The sequence below is a fragment of the Glycine max genome, chromosome 7 (genome assembly GCF_000004515.6).
Source record: "Glycine max cultivar Williams 82 chromosome 7, Glycine_max_v4.0, whole genome shotgun sequence".
In the NCBI taxonomy this organism is placed as follows: domain Eukaryota; kingdom Viridiplantae; phylum Streptophyta; class Magnoliopsida; order Fabales; family Fabaceae; genus Glycine; species Glycine max.
In genome coordinates, this window is record NC_038243.2 from 42603628 (window position 1) to 42617256 (window position 13629).

Sequence of the window (13629 nt, forward strand, 5' to 3'; positions counted from 1 at the left end):
AGCAGTTATTTAACTATTGCTAAGATATGAAGCAGAAACATCGTACCTAACGTGGTGTTGTCTTAACAGTCCATTATTGTTGGGAAATTTGTGAGGTTGTCTTCAAATTTGCTCAAGGTAAATTATGTTCCACTACGTAACATGTAAATATTCCTTTAATTACATACATTATGATTTCATTGAAATAAACACAATAATGCTCTCCCTAACTGAAGTGATCTTAAACTCTTAATAATATATCTACGATTTTTAAGGGGTTAATTTAGCCGCGACAAATATTTGATATGTTAATAACTACATGGTTTAAAAGAAAATAAAAAACAATAATTCAACTATTATTTTAAAGTACCTGCAAATTTCTAATTTTGTTGCAAACTTAGAGGTTGTGAACATGCTGCTAATTTATGCTTCAGCATAGAGTATGACCAGTGTTTGCGTGTCTATATCCTGTAGAACATAAACCGATACGCAAATACGTGTGATTCAATTGCATCATTTGAAGCAAACTGAAAACAAAGGTTGGTCCTAAATTGGAATGTAGTTTTCATGGGCACATTGAAATATATCAGTAATTCAGTATTATATATATATATATATATATATATATATATATATATATATATATATATATTTCATTTGTCTATATTTTTTCACCCTTTTTTACCCTGTCAAAGGCATACATTGGACTCTGAGACAAGCTCTCCGTTAGAGAATTATTCCCAATAATGATTGATTGTGCGCAACTAAAAGGAATTCCCAGTGCAGTAGAAGTACTCAAATCAAAGGTAAACATCATTGGTCATTTTTCACCTTTCTCCTGGAGGAAGATCCCACTCATTATTGTAGCGAAGGCGCTGTGGTACAAATCACTAATCGTATTCTTGTGAAATTGAAACAGGACGTATAGACAAAAAGGTTGCATGACTTATCACTACTGAGTAAAATTAACTAACAACAAGATTCAAATTCATAAAAATGAGATTGAAAAAAAAAAAACAAAACTTAACTACAAGAGAAGAAATTAAATGAAGGATTATGCAAATGAACTCAAATGAAACGAATGGAAATGCAAACAAGCTTTACAATTAAGGTACGAAAGACAACAAATGTGCGCAGGTAAAAGCAAATACAAATTCTATAGCTAGCTAAATGCAGAAGATAACAAGAAACAAATAAGTAATTAAGTCAGAAAGCTTTAGGATTTGCTCAAGGGGGACTAAAATGCAAGGAAATTGAAAGGACTAAAGGAAAGCAAAAATAAGGCATAAAACTAAATTATATATTGTTTTAAATTCTAAATAATGAAATTATAAAAAATTTAAAGAGGAAGGCATTACTAAAATGGAACCTTAGTCTCTATTTTGGATGCCAAATTTGAAGTTTTTTTTCTCAGTTGCCAAAACCTATTCGCCGCTTTGCACTGTCATCAATAGTCAAAAGTATTAATAAAATCGTCATGTACTCTTCCACGTGTCACACCTTACTCCTTTGCCACCTGTTGTTTCCAGCAGTACGGTCTCACTCTTTTTTTTTTTTTTTTTTTTGCGTCGGAGAGAGAATGAAAGTTTGAAGACACTCAAATGTAAAATTATGTTTAGCCTGTTTTTTTTATTTATTTATAATTTGAAAGTTATTTTGAAGTTAAATTGAAATAAAATCTTTGAAGTAGAAGATGTCTAATATTTGTAACCTAAAACCTCCTTTAAAAAAATATTTCTTTTGTCTCATACTGATTAGTTTAAGACGTAAGAAAAATAACTAAGGTATGCAATTTATTTTTAAAAATTAATTCCTTTAGCATTTTGTTAAAAGCTATTTTTCTCCCCATTTTCTTTTATAAAAAATAATTATAAAAACCGATAAGTCGTATATGACTATATGGTTTGTATTTTATAATAGGTTGACTTATTCATTTGACCACCATTGAGCAAATGAATAATTTAAGATTTCTAATATTACGAAGGAAATGAAAAAGGCTTCATAATAACTAGAAATAGATTGACCCGACAATGTGACCCAAATATCTATTTTGTTTGTGTGCAATGTGGGTCTAGGGCCGGGTGTCCATTTAGTGCCCAAGTTTCTATTTGGACCTTACCCCATGTCTTAGCATGCCCCAATGTCTCACTCCTAAGAAGAACTGAATAATGAATAGTATAAAATGAGTGAGAAAAGATAAATAAAGTCATTGTTGAATTACAAAAGAAAAGACGAAATCACAAAAATACAACAAAATTGTGGACGTAATTAAAGAAGAGTGACCTGAGTTCACAAATTTAAGTAATGAAAATATTGTTTGCTCTCTCCCATGTCCCGGGTTGGTATATAAATCTGGAAATATTAAAAAGAGCCATAAATTCAATTGATTTTGAAGTTTAAAATTCATTCTCGAAATAAGGAAAAATCATATGTTGACTACTCCTATTTGTTTATCCAGGCAATTCCTTTGTTTGAGGATTGCTAGACTGACATATATTTCATTCACTATCCCAGGCAGAAAGAAAACGAAGAAATTAAAAACTGAAGATAGAGAATATTTCAATGAAAAAAGTGGAAAAAGAAAAAGGGACCTCAATTATATACTATTAGGGACCAGGAAGAGTCGTAGAAGAGAGAGATAGATTGAGGGATTTGTTTATGGCGAAGTCTGTAAAAATGAATCCTTGATTGAGGATATGGATGCCAATTGCATTTGCAGTGTGAGAAGGGGCCCATTCAGCACCATAACAGCTCTAATGTGACTTCCAGCTAATTCCTGCCAACACATTTTTGTCCTTAAGCTTGTTTTTTGTGAACATGACACAGTATTACATTGCCCTAAAATTAAGACACAAAATGGCAATGCTGCATGCACCATGTCTTCATCAAAGCCAATAACAGAAAAATAAAATTAAATAAAATTGATACAGCACAACCGTGACTACACAGTGAATAAATATAGGGCGAGGAACACAATAATAATAATAAATAACAAAGCGATTTTTCGAGGGCCACTTAGTCACGCTGCCAATAACGGGAACAAAAAAATAGTGGAAAAAAAAAAGTGATTTAGTGACTTATTACCTTCTCTTTTATAATATGTCATGCGTCAATTCTTACCGAGACACTTCAATAAATAAAAAAAATTTATGTGAATTTGATTTCTATAAATCCATTATTGATAACAAATTCGTATCTCAAAATAATTTTGTTAATGGATAATTTGTAAATGTAACCTTAAAATCTACTATGATTCTAGTGAATCCGGAGATTTAAGTCATCAAAATTTTTTTGCCATAAAAAAAGATAGTCATAAAGTTAGGTGAAACAAAAAAACAAAAAAAACATGTATGTATTTTTTTCTCATTTAATTTGACAAATAGTAGAAAAAGTTATGTGAAGAAAAAAATAAAACATGTATATATTTTTTCTTATTTAATTTGTCAAATGGGAGAAATTAGATTAAACAAACATAAGTTTTGGGTGAAATCTAAGTCTATCCCTTTTTTAAGGTTAACCTAAGTCTATCCTGAAAATTTCAACACGAGACTAATTATAAATATTGGTCACATTAACTCTTAAGTACGTGACATTGTAGGCATTAAAAAGGATTAATAACATGACCAATATTTGTAATTTTTAAGAATAATCGGGTTAGGATGAAAATTTTATATACTTAAACACAGATTTGTCTATCAATGACTTTTTAGGGACAAATGTAAGTGTTTACAATTATTGTTACTTTCTGCTGGTGAAAAAATAACTGGAAGTGTGTTTTCAAAATAATGAATTTATACTTTTATTTAGCTACTTATTACTGTATTATAAAATGTAATAAATTTATTTAATTAATGTAAATCCTTTTTATTTTAATCAAATAGATATTTATTATTTTTATTTTCTTATGGCATTTTATCTACGTATAGAAGAACAGTATAATGGGTGCTTTGGCCATGGTAGGCCGAACAAAAATGATTGGGGCGCCCATTCTAAACCTAGAGGATTTTAAACGATGACGCAAGATGTGGTCAACGAATCCAAAATTTTTTGATTGGTCAATGAGTCAACTTTGAATCGTGATGTCAGAAAATGGGAGCTTTCAGATCATTCGGATAGACAGTCTATGATCCTGATTGGTTGGGAACATTTGCTACCCTAGTCCCTAGAGCATCTGATGAAAGCTTATTTTCGTCATCCCTTATCTGCGATGAACATTGGAGAAGGGGGGCACCACCATTATAAATGGCGTCATTATTATATATGTGTTAGAATTGTATATAAAAAAAGAGAATCTGTTAGAATTATTACCGTACCGATTGAATCTTACTTTGGTGATCATTTTAAGAGTTTCATTTATCATACAACTCTATAATTAAATAATGAAAAATTCTGAGAAGATTTTCTGCTACTCTTTTAAATTATAGCAGTTCCATTTATCATGCATTGTTGCTCATCTTGAATTTAATACTACTATATATCAAAATTCATATTTTGTTTGCTAACGTATGTCAATTTGTTTAGACACGTGTATAACCTGATGGCTTCAATTTTACATTTCCTTTTCTAAATTGGTGAATTAGGTAGTAAGCATCTGTAATCGCGGCAATATTAATGCAAGATAGAAAAACAATCGGAACGTTATGCTACGGTCTAATTTTTTACGAACTGAAAGAGACCCTTGATGAGTTGTCCCCTCCATTTGTAAGACGCTCCCGTAGACCGTAAAATGACCAAACGCTCCTTAGCAAGACACACCCTAAAGGATCAACCAAGAAGGAGGTGGTAGTGTAAATGAATTAAATCAAGTAAGTAATGAAAAAATGAAGTTGGTGGCAGCATTGAATTGAATCAACCCCAAACTTGGATATCCACACCCTTTCTCTCTTTCACCCTACCCCTATCCTTCCAATATCATTATTATCTTCACCATCCACCATCGGAAACCACTTCAATTCCCGTTAAATCAATAGCTGTTGACTGGCTTCAATTTCATGTCTAAAACATCATCAGCAAATTAAATATTCGATCAACTTCATTAACCATGAAATACTATATACTACTACTATGCTGGAGTACTTTGACATAAATCTTTGTAATTTATTTTATTTCTATACTAACGAAATAAAACTTACTAGTAGTACATAAAATAAAAATTGTTAACAAATTGCAGATCAATCTACCTTGGCACTAGATATTCAGAAAGAGAACATAATAATTAAGAGGAGGATATAGTGCGTGTGGTGTGGTGCTTTACTTCACATGTTCAGGGCAGATTGGGAAATTCACGAGCACTTCTATTACCTCACTCTCACTCTCAACTCTCATTTCCCTCGGAATCTCTAGATCTGCAAATCTGCGCCCTTATTCCTACTATTTTCCTTCTTTTTCTTGGTTTCATGCATTTACTATCAAAGCAACAACAGTAGAAAAGATGAGAAAGCAAGTGCACATAGAAGCGAGGAGGCCGTGGAGGGCGGAGGAGCGGCGGTGGACCCGGGCGGCGGAGGGCTGTAGTAGTAGAACGGGAAATACGGCACAATCGGGTTCGGCGGTGGTGGTCTCGGGTAGTTTCCGTTGCTGGGAGGAGGGTAGTAGTAGATTCCTCCGCCACCACCGCCGCCGGTGGATGCGGGAGGAGGTGGTGAGGAGTAGGTATATTGAGAGGGTGGAGGCGGGGAGTAGTAGTACGGAGCTCCTCCGCCGCCGCCGCCGGAGGAAGGAGGAGAGGGTGGTGGAGGACAGTTGTTTGTGGAAGGAGATGGTGGTGGTGGTGAAGGTGGTGGCGGAGATGGAACTTGGTTGCAAGGGTTGTTACAAGAGGAACACATTGTGCACTGGATCTGCGCGTGTGACGTGGCTTTTAGGGAGTGCTTATTATGATCTGAATCTTCTTCTGCCATTGCCACACTAGCCAGAAACAGCAACAACGTTAAACACAAACACAACAACCTCATCCTCCAAAAACTACTAACTACCTAGGATGGCCAAGAAGATGAGCAGAGTAAGAAAGGAAGGTGTAAAAAGTGAAGGGAGTGTGGGAAGAGAGAAAGTTGAATGGTGGCTAGTACTAAAAGGGTGCTGTGTACTGTGGAGTAGTATACACTAGGAATTAGCAATAGGAATGCTACTCTCTTATCTTTTTAAGCTACCATCATTAACGCAATTACTTTATATATCTGCATTTTTTTCGTTATACCTTAGTATGTGGTTTTGGTTAACGGACACCAGATGAACAATAAATAAAAATTGAGTTATTATTATTATTGTAAAAGTTGAGGCCGACACGTCGGGGAGACATGTTTGAATTGAACACTTGCACTGTTAGAGCTATGCTATTATTATAATAACCAAAGTACATTATGAGGTGAAATTAGATAACTTGCTTCCACTGTTTTACTCTTACCACTTTCGCACATAATATTGTGATTCTTTTATTTCATACGGCGTCTTATAGTTAGATCTACACGTGTTTCATTTTAGGTAGCTAACATGACAAAATTTGTTTCTTTGATTTGTATTGTGAATTTATTTTCATAATTTGTGGAGTTTAGATAGTGGCATAATGCATGAGTATTTAGTAGCATAACATTGGGTTAGTTGGATACTTTTATATTATGAATCTCAAATATCTTTTACTAGAAACAATTTTATTTAAACCAAATAGCAACAAAATTCTCGAAATATTTATGGTGACTAGGTACCTTTTTCGGTTAGTAACATTTGGGTGATTTTTTCTTTCACTTTCAAATGATAATGTGGCAATGCAAGGAGGAAATCTAAAAAGCTCCATGAGAAATGAATCGAAAAAGCAACCGAAACATTAAAAACGTTAATATCATATTCTTTCTTGGTTTGCTATTGATTTATTTTTTATGTGATTTTTATCATGTTTATGACTTTTTTTTAACATCAGTTAAATTTCATAATTTTATATGTAAGTATATCTAATGAGATGAGTTTCACATCTCAAAATAGTAAAAAATGAATTTAAAATTATGTAACAAAATTAAAATCATTCTTTGTTTCATAAAAGACCATTTTGACTCACTTAAAAATATAAAAAACTAAGTTAATTTTTTTAAAAGATAAGATATCAAATTAAATATAATTCAAAACATAAATGACTAAAAAGTGTGTTTTATATATAACAAAACATAATATCAAATTAAAATAGTAAAAAATCATTTAAAATTTTATAAATATTACATAAACAATATAAAATAAATAGAATAAAATAAATAAATAAAATATTTTTTTAACGGATAACTAATTAAATAGAATAAAAATTAATTTAATTGACATGAAATTTAAGAAAGGTATTATTAAAAGAGAAAATTAATTGTTTAATTTGTACAAGATCAAGCAAAAAGGAACAAGAAATTACAAAAGAATGCTATAATTAAAGTCATGCCAACTGGAAATGTTTTCATATATCAACACCTCAATTATAGGAGCAAGTACTAAGAAGAAATATGCAAAGAATACACCGAATACAATTTCATTAATGGGTTGGAGATGTTTTGATCGAGTCTGACCACTGTGGACCATTTGGAATTGCTACCAAGTAGTCCATTACAAAGAGGAGAGTACGGAAGGCTAAATAGGGTCCATCCACATTAGCGGTGATATTTGGTTCTTGAGCTAGAATTTGGAGTATGAAAGAGTAGAGCAGAAGGAAAAGAGTCAAACCCATGACTTTCAGTCAAGCCCTGAGGGTGAATGCATGCAATTGGTAGTAAGAATGATCTAGATTTGCATAGGTTGGCTTTCTGACTTGAAATGGAACAAAAAAGATTCATAATTCTGCTAATTTCCTGTACCTAAGACAAGCTTGCTTCAGCCACGAGAGTAATGATGTCATCAGCAAAGAATAGGTGAGAGATTCGGAGCCAAGAATAATGCTAGAATGTGTGATACATTTTCATGAAGGTTAGGTATCATAACTCCCATTTTCGTTGTGTTCTTACTTGACAAACAGTGTGCATATAAGAATTTTTTCAATTGAGTACAACTTTGCCCACTGAATTTGTCGTTACAGGTTTCCCATCTTACCTACCAATTACCATTTGCAAAGGCCTAAACTTAGTTTGTCAGTGCTTGCAGGAGTTAACGTAAGAGAAGTTAATGATCTTTCTTCATAAAAATAACCCGAAGTCTATGTAGAAAGAAAATATAATTTTAGTTACCAACTTTCTTTATTTTTGGTTATGGAATTAGGCCAGGTAGAAATCTTTGATATAATTCTGAAAATTCCCAAAAAAATAATTAATCACGATGGACATGATCACGAAGACTTGTCACTTAGAAGAGGGGCTTTGATTTGTAGTTGAACAGGCAACATGCACCTTTACGCGTTGACTACGTTTCAAAGCTCACCACCCTTACCAGGGTTGCATCATGGATCAAAATATATAGTAGTAAATTAGTAACCACATACACGTTTTTCACACTTTTTCCCATTTATCTTATTTCTTTAATTTTCTATTTGAATTTCCATATGGCCATACGTTTTGTTTTCTAGCGGATAATGACAATCTTCTTCTACGGTTCTACCCAATGTCGTTGTGTATCTGAGTAATTTATATTCTTCTTTAAAAAGAATGTGAAATTTTTTGGGGAGGAGGGGTTGTGGATGTGAAAGTTTTCTACCCAGTGTCAGTGTCGCTGTATGTGAGTAATTTTTTTAGTACGGATATATGTGAGTAATTTAAATGGTTGTTTAAAAATCGTGTGAGGTTTTTCTATTTTTATGTGGGGTTATCATTAACATGCAATTAAAATGAAAATAACACAACCCAATCGGGCCCATTCCATGTTTAGATAAAGGTTCGAAGGCCCAGATGGGGGAGATCTTTCTCGTGGACTCAATCATCTCACAATCAGGGCCGGGCTATTTGTATCATTTTTGAGTCCTAGATGGTCTGACGGGCCTCTCCTTAGTCCGAGTAAATAAAATTAGGACATTTTTATTGTAACTACCAAAATTGTTATTAACACTATTAATCCTTAGCAAATTATCATTTTATCTTTATGAGATTTCCTACACCTCCAATCTTTTTCCCATCCTCTCTCACTTCTCCATCCATCATGATACCCCCCCCCCCCCCCCCACACCATTTCCCTTCTTCTCTGACACTCTTTTCTTCCCCTCTATTTTTAATTATAATCAAGTTAATTAAGATACAAATTAATATTATAAATTGATTTTATTACTGTTAATAAAGGTAATTCATATAATAATTAATTTTGTTATGTTTATAAATCATAAATTTTATCCAATTAATTTATTTTCAATTAAAAAAAGATAACAATTACTATTAAAAATGGTAAATTATATCACAATTAATTTTATTATTTTAAAAAAGGTAAATTACAATTAAAATTAATTAAAAGGGGTATAAAAAAGTATACAATGAAAACATAATTTTGTTATGTATTTTTTTACGAAATACATAATAAAATCATGTCTACATTGTATTTTTTACACCTCCTTTTACACAATAAAAACATGATTATGTTGTGTTATTTTGGGGGGAGAAGAAATACACAATGAAATCATGAATTCGTTGTTAAAACAAAATCATAATTCAAGTGTATAGTATGGGGGTGAAAAAGATATATATAGTAAAATCATGATTTTATTGCTTATATCCCACAACAAAAATATGTTTATGTGGAAAGTGCAATTTTGAAATAAAAAAGAAACTACTAATGTTGGTAGTTTAAATAGCAATTCTGGCAAGGGAATAGCAATTCCCATAAAATTATGGGCTACCACAGCCAGCTGCGTGGGATGTGAACCCAATATCACTACCAAGGATGGCTCCTCTACTTATAGAAAGGAAATACTCAAGATTATTTCAAAGCAAAACTTTGCAAGTTCCTTTTACAGTAGTAATAACTTGACATTTCAAAATAAAGTAAAACACAGTATCGATAGAAAGAGTTAGTCGCACATACTTTACACATCACTTTATTTGCACAATATTTGCTAGTATCTGATTCTAGCTGAATTTGCCAAAATTTTCACTCTACCATTTGTATGGTAACGTGAGTGTAAGAAAAATATTAATGATCTTGAGATACTTGTGGGGAAGAAGAAATGGATATTGATGGAAAATGTTAAATGTTTGAGGTCAAGAGATGAACAGAGTGAGACACAGACGTGCCCGCAACTCAAGCCGCTTTCGGAAGAATATTCCATCCTACCATTGTCATGGTAGGTTTGGTCCAATCCAATAATGCCATTTGTATCTCAGAAACAAAAAGACCAAATGACTGAAATGAGGCATTGGTCAAATCAGACGAGACATGCGCATTACAAACAAACAGTTTGAGACTATGCTAGTGGCCAAACACAGATTAAAAAAATTGCACTCTTCATTCATGTGTCTATACCCATCGAAGCCAATCACAGAATCAACCAAAAGGATTAAACTTAAACCTCCCTTTTCTTTGGGGATCTAGCAATTCAAATTAAAGCACATAATAGAGCTGTTAGATGGAACCATTTGAGCCTCAGAATTTTATAAAACCAAACCTTTTTTTCTTTTTTACTAGTAAACTAAACAAACTTTTTTTCTTATATAAATAATCAAATAAGAAATTTTAATAGGTTATGAAAAATGGAGAGACACGCTACGCAATTGCAAGTTTGCAACCCGATCTTTCTTTCTATGTTTTCTCGAGCGTTTCTTTCCTTCTCTCGCATAAAAAAGGAAACAAACGGTACTTATAAATATATATTTTTTTAAACGTTGTATATATTGATGCATCGCTTTTCTCTCTCTTAGTTCAAATTTCGAAATTCGGAAGATGCTCCTCCGAAGCCACTGTTGCTACTACCTTACCATCATCACCGCGCTGGCAGTGTTCCTTGCAACGACGTCGTTCGCCGACGCCCAATCCTGCAACGGCATCCTCGTCTCCTACGCCCACACCGGCGGCGTGCGGCTGCCGCCGAATGTCTCCGACCCGGCAAAGCAGCCTTACCGGTTCGAGTCGACGGTGACGGTACTCAACAACGGCCTCGACGAGCTCAAGTCGTGGAAGGTCTTCGTTGGGTTCGACCACGACGAGTTGTTGGTCTCCGCCTCCAATGCTGTGCTCGCCGACGGCACCACCCTCCCCGCCGCCGTCGGAAACGGCACCGTCTTCGCCGGCTTCCCCATGACCGATCTCAAGACCGCCGTCGAAACCGCCGGCGACTTGACCCAGATGCAGGCTCAGATAGAACTCGTCGGCACCGTGTTCGGGGTGGCGCCGCCCAGTGTTCCGATGCCGAAATCCATCAACCTCGCTAATGATGGATTCCTCTGTCGCAGATCCACCGCTCAAGGTAACGTTATTCTCCCTGATCTGTAATTGTAGCTTGGGTGTTTGTGAAAACGTTTAGTTTTTAAGTTAGATAATTGGGTTAGTTTTGTTTGATCTGTGAATCGATTGATTATATTTAGTGAAATACTGTGACTAATGAAGTGGGGTGGGGTTACTTTTTGGGTTTTCAGGGAAGAATGCGAGTAGTGTGTGTTGCACGAGAGATCCCAAATTCAAAACTAACATTACTACGGATGAAGAGTTTCTGCCACGTCAGAGTGGTGATCTTACCATTATGTATGATGTGATCAGAACTTATGATTCAAATTACTGGGCTGAGGTTACTATTGCAAACCATAACCCACTTGGGAGGCTTGACAACTGGAGGTTGAGCTGGGACTGGATGAATGATGAGTTTATTTATTCAATGAAAGGGGCTTATCCTTCTGTTGTGGATGCTTCTGATTGTCTCTTTGGTAAGCAAGGAACATTCTACAGGGATCTTGACTTTGCCCATGTGTTGAATTGTGAGAGGAGGCCAACCATAATTGATCTCCCTCCCACCAAGTTCAATGATTCCGACCTTGGGAAGATTCCCTTTTGCTGCCGGAATGGCACTATTTTGCCTCCATCGATGGATCCTAGCATGTCTGCTTCGAGATTCCAAATGCAGGTCTTCAAGATGCCACCAGCGCTTAACCGATCCCAGCTTTTGCCCCCGCAGAACTGGAACATAAGTGGCACACTCAACCCTGACTATAAATGTGGCCCTCCTGTAAGAGTGAGTCCTACTGAAAATCCTGACCCATCCGGCTTACCATCAAACAAAACTGTGATGGCCAGTTGGCAGATTGTGTGCAACATAACAACAGCCAAGAGAACATCAAGTAAATGCTGTGTCTCGTTTTCATCTTATTACAATGATTCAGTTATTCCGTGCAAAACATGTGCTTGTGGATGCCCCAAGAACGCAGAGAGAACATGTAGTACTACTGCTCCAGCTATGTGGCTTCCACCAGAGGCACTTCTTGTTCCTTTTGAGAACCGAACCGCCAAGGCTGTTGCTTGGGCAAGTCTGAAACATCTCCGGGTGCCAAACCCAATGCCATGTAGTGATAACTGTGGTGTGAGCATCAACTGGCATTTGTACACAGACTACACCAAAGGATGGAGTGCAAGGGTCACCCTTTTTAACTGGGGAGAGACTAATTTTGCAGACTGGTTTGCCGCTGTGCAAATGGACAAAGCAGCTGCAGGTTTTGAGAAAATGTATTCATTCAATGCAACTCTTCTAGATGGTGTAAACAATACAATAATCATGCAAGGTTTGCCAGGATTGAACTACCTTGTAGCAGAAACAGATGCAGCTGATCCTCTGAGAGATCCTAGGGTGCCTGGTAAGCAACAATCAGTGATCTCGTTCACAAAGAAAACTACTCCTGGAATCAATGTAGCTCATGGAGATGGGTTTCCCACTAAGGTATTTTTCAATGGGGAAGAATGCTCTCTTCCTTCAGTGTATCCAAGCAGTAGTGGTTTCAGGGATGGTTTTTCATTGGCTACTCCCTTGCTTCTAACACTGTTGATGATCCTCTTGTAGCGGTAATAGTGGCTATGTTTGATTTTTGGCTCTGGCCTGCTGTGTCCCGAGACACCATTTGATTCATATATTGACCTCACCACAGAAACTCAGTGGACTTAGTCGTGCTGTTGTAACATTCTTGCCTGTGTCTGGGTTGGATGTTGTGGCAGTCATTGTTCAATTTATATGTGATTCTTTCGAGCGTGTTATAGTACAGAAGATTGTAGTTTTGTGTTAGATGATAGAAATATATTCCTTTTTCTGTTAAAAGTTTATTGTTTTTTCTTTTTTTAAATAATCGGGCCTCGTAAATGAAGGAAGATTGTTTTTTCTTTCCTTGTTTCTTTTGTTTGCGTTTTTATCCGAGTAATTCTTCCCTAGGCGATGGTTTTCGTAAATGTACTATCATTCAAAGTAAACTTAAAATTGTTTTACACGTCGTCCAAAAACAGAGTGCCTAATAGCATGGTTGATGTATATATTTAAAGAATTTATCCTTGTCTTGGTAGGTGATGGAAACATTGATGTCATTCATGATCGTTTCTAATAAGTTTATTCCAATGACTTAAAGATAGTCATTATTGTTTCTAATAAGTTTATTCCAATGTCTTAAAAATAGTGGTTCGACAGTTGATGTTGATGAGTGTGCTACGACTCTATCTAGGATTTTTGTATTAAAATTAAGTTAGATTCATTATAATTTTTTTCTACAGAATGATAAAATTAATTTTAATCAGACATAGTAATTAAAT

At 34.9% G+C, this 13629-nt stretch overlaps 2 protein-coding genes across 2 annotated transcripts; one reads left to right on the top strand and one right to left on the bottom strand.

The window, feature by feature from the left end:
- Window positions 1-5055: 5055 nt before the first annotated feature.
- LOC100813860 (leucine-rich repeat extensin-like protein 1) lies at window positions 5056-6284 on the bottom strand. The gene has a single exon (XM_003529496.5). It carries the CDS (start codon window positions 5931-5933, stop codon window positions 5388-5390), a length of 546 nt encoding a protein of 181 aa, XP_003529544.1. The 5' UTR covers window positions 5934-6284; the 3' UTR covers window positions 5056-5387.
- A 4034-nt stretch (window positions 6285-10318) lies between these two features.
- LOC100814396 (COBRA-like protein 7) lies at window positions 10319-13209 on the top strand. The gene is made up of 2 exons (XM_003529497.5): window positions 10319-11317; window positions 11487-13209. The coding sequence occupies exons 1-2, from the start codon at window positions 10795-10797 to the stop codon at window positions 12893-12895; spliced, it is 1932 nt and encodes a 643-aa protein (XP_003529545.1). The 5' UTR covers window positions 10319-10794; the 3' UTR covers window positions 12896-13209.
- The last annotated feature ends 420 nt before the right edge of the window (window positions 13210-13629 follow it).

Bases quoted from the DNA above. Each gene is read 5' to 3' on its own strand.
- LOC100813860 (XM_003529496.5), bottom strand. From the start codon at position 5,933: ATGAGGTTGTTGTGTTTGTGTTTAACGTTGTTGCTGTTTCTGGCTAGT.
- LOC100814396 (XM_003529497.5), top strand. From the start codon at position 10,795: ATGCTCCTCCGAAGCCACTGTTGCTACTACCTTACCATCATCACCGCG. The intron at 11,318-11,486 runs GTAACGTTATTC...TTGGGTTTTCAG, and splicing joins TCGCAGATCCACCGCTCAAG to GGAAGAATGCGAGTAGTGTG.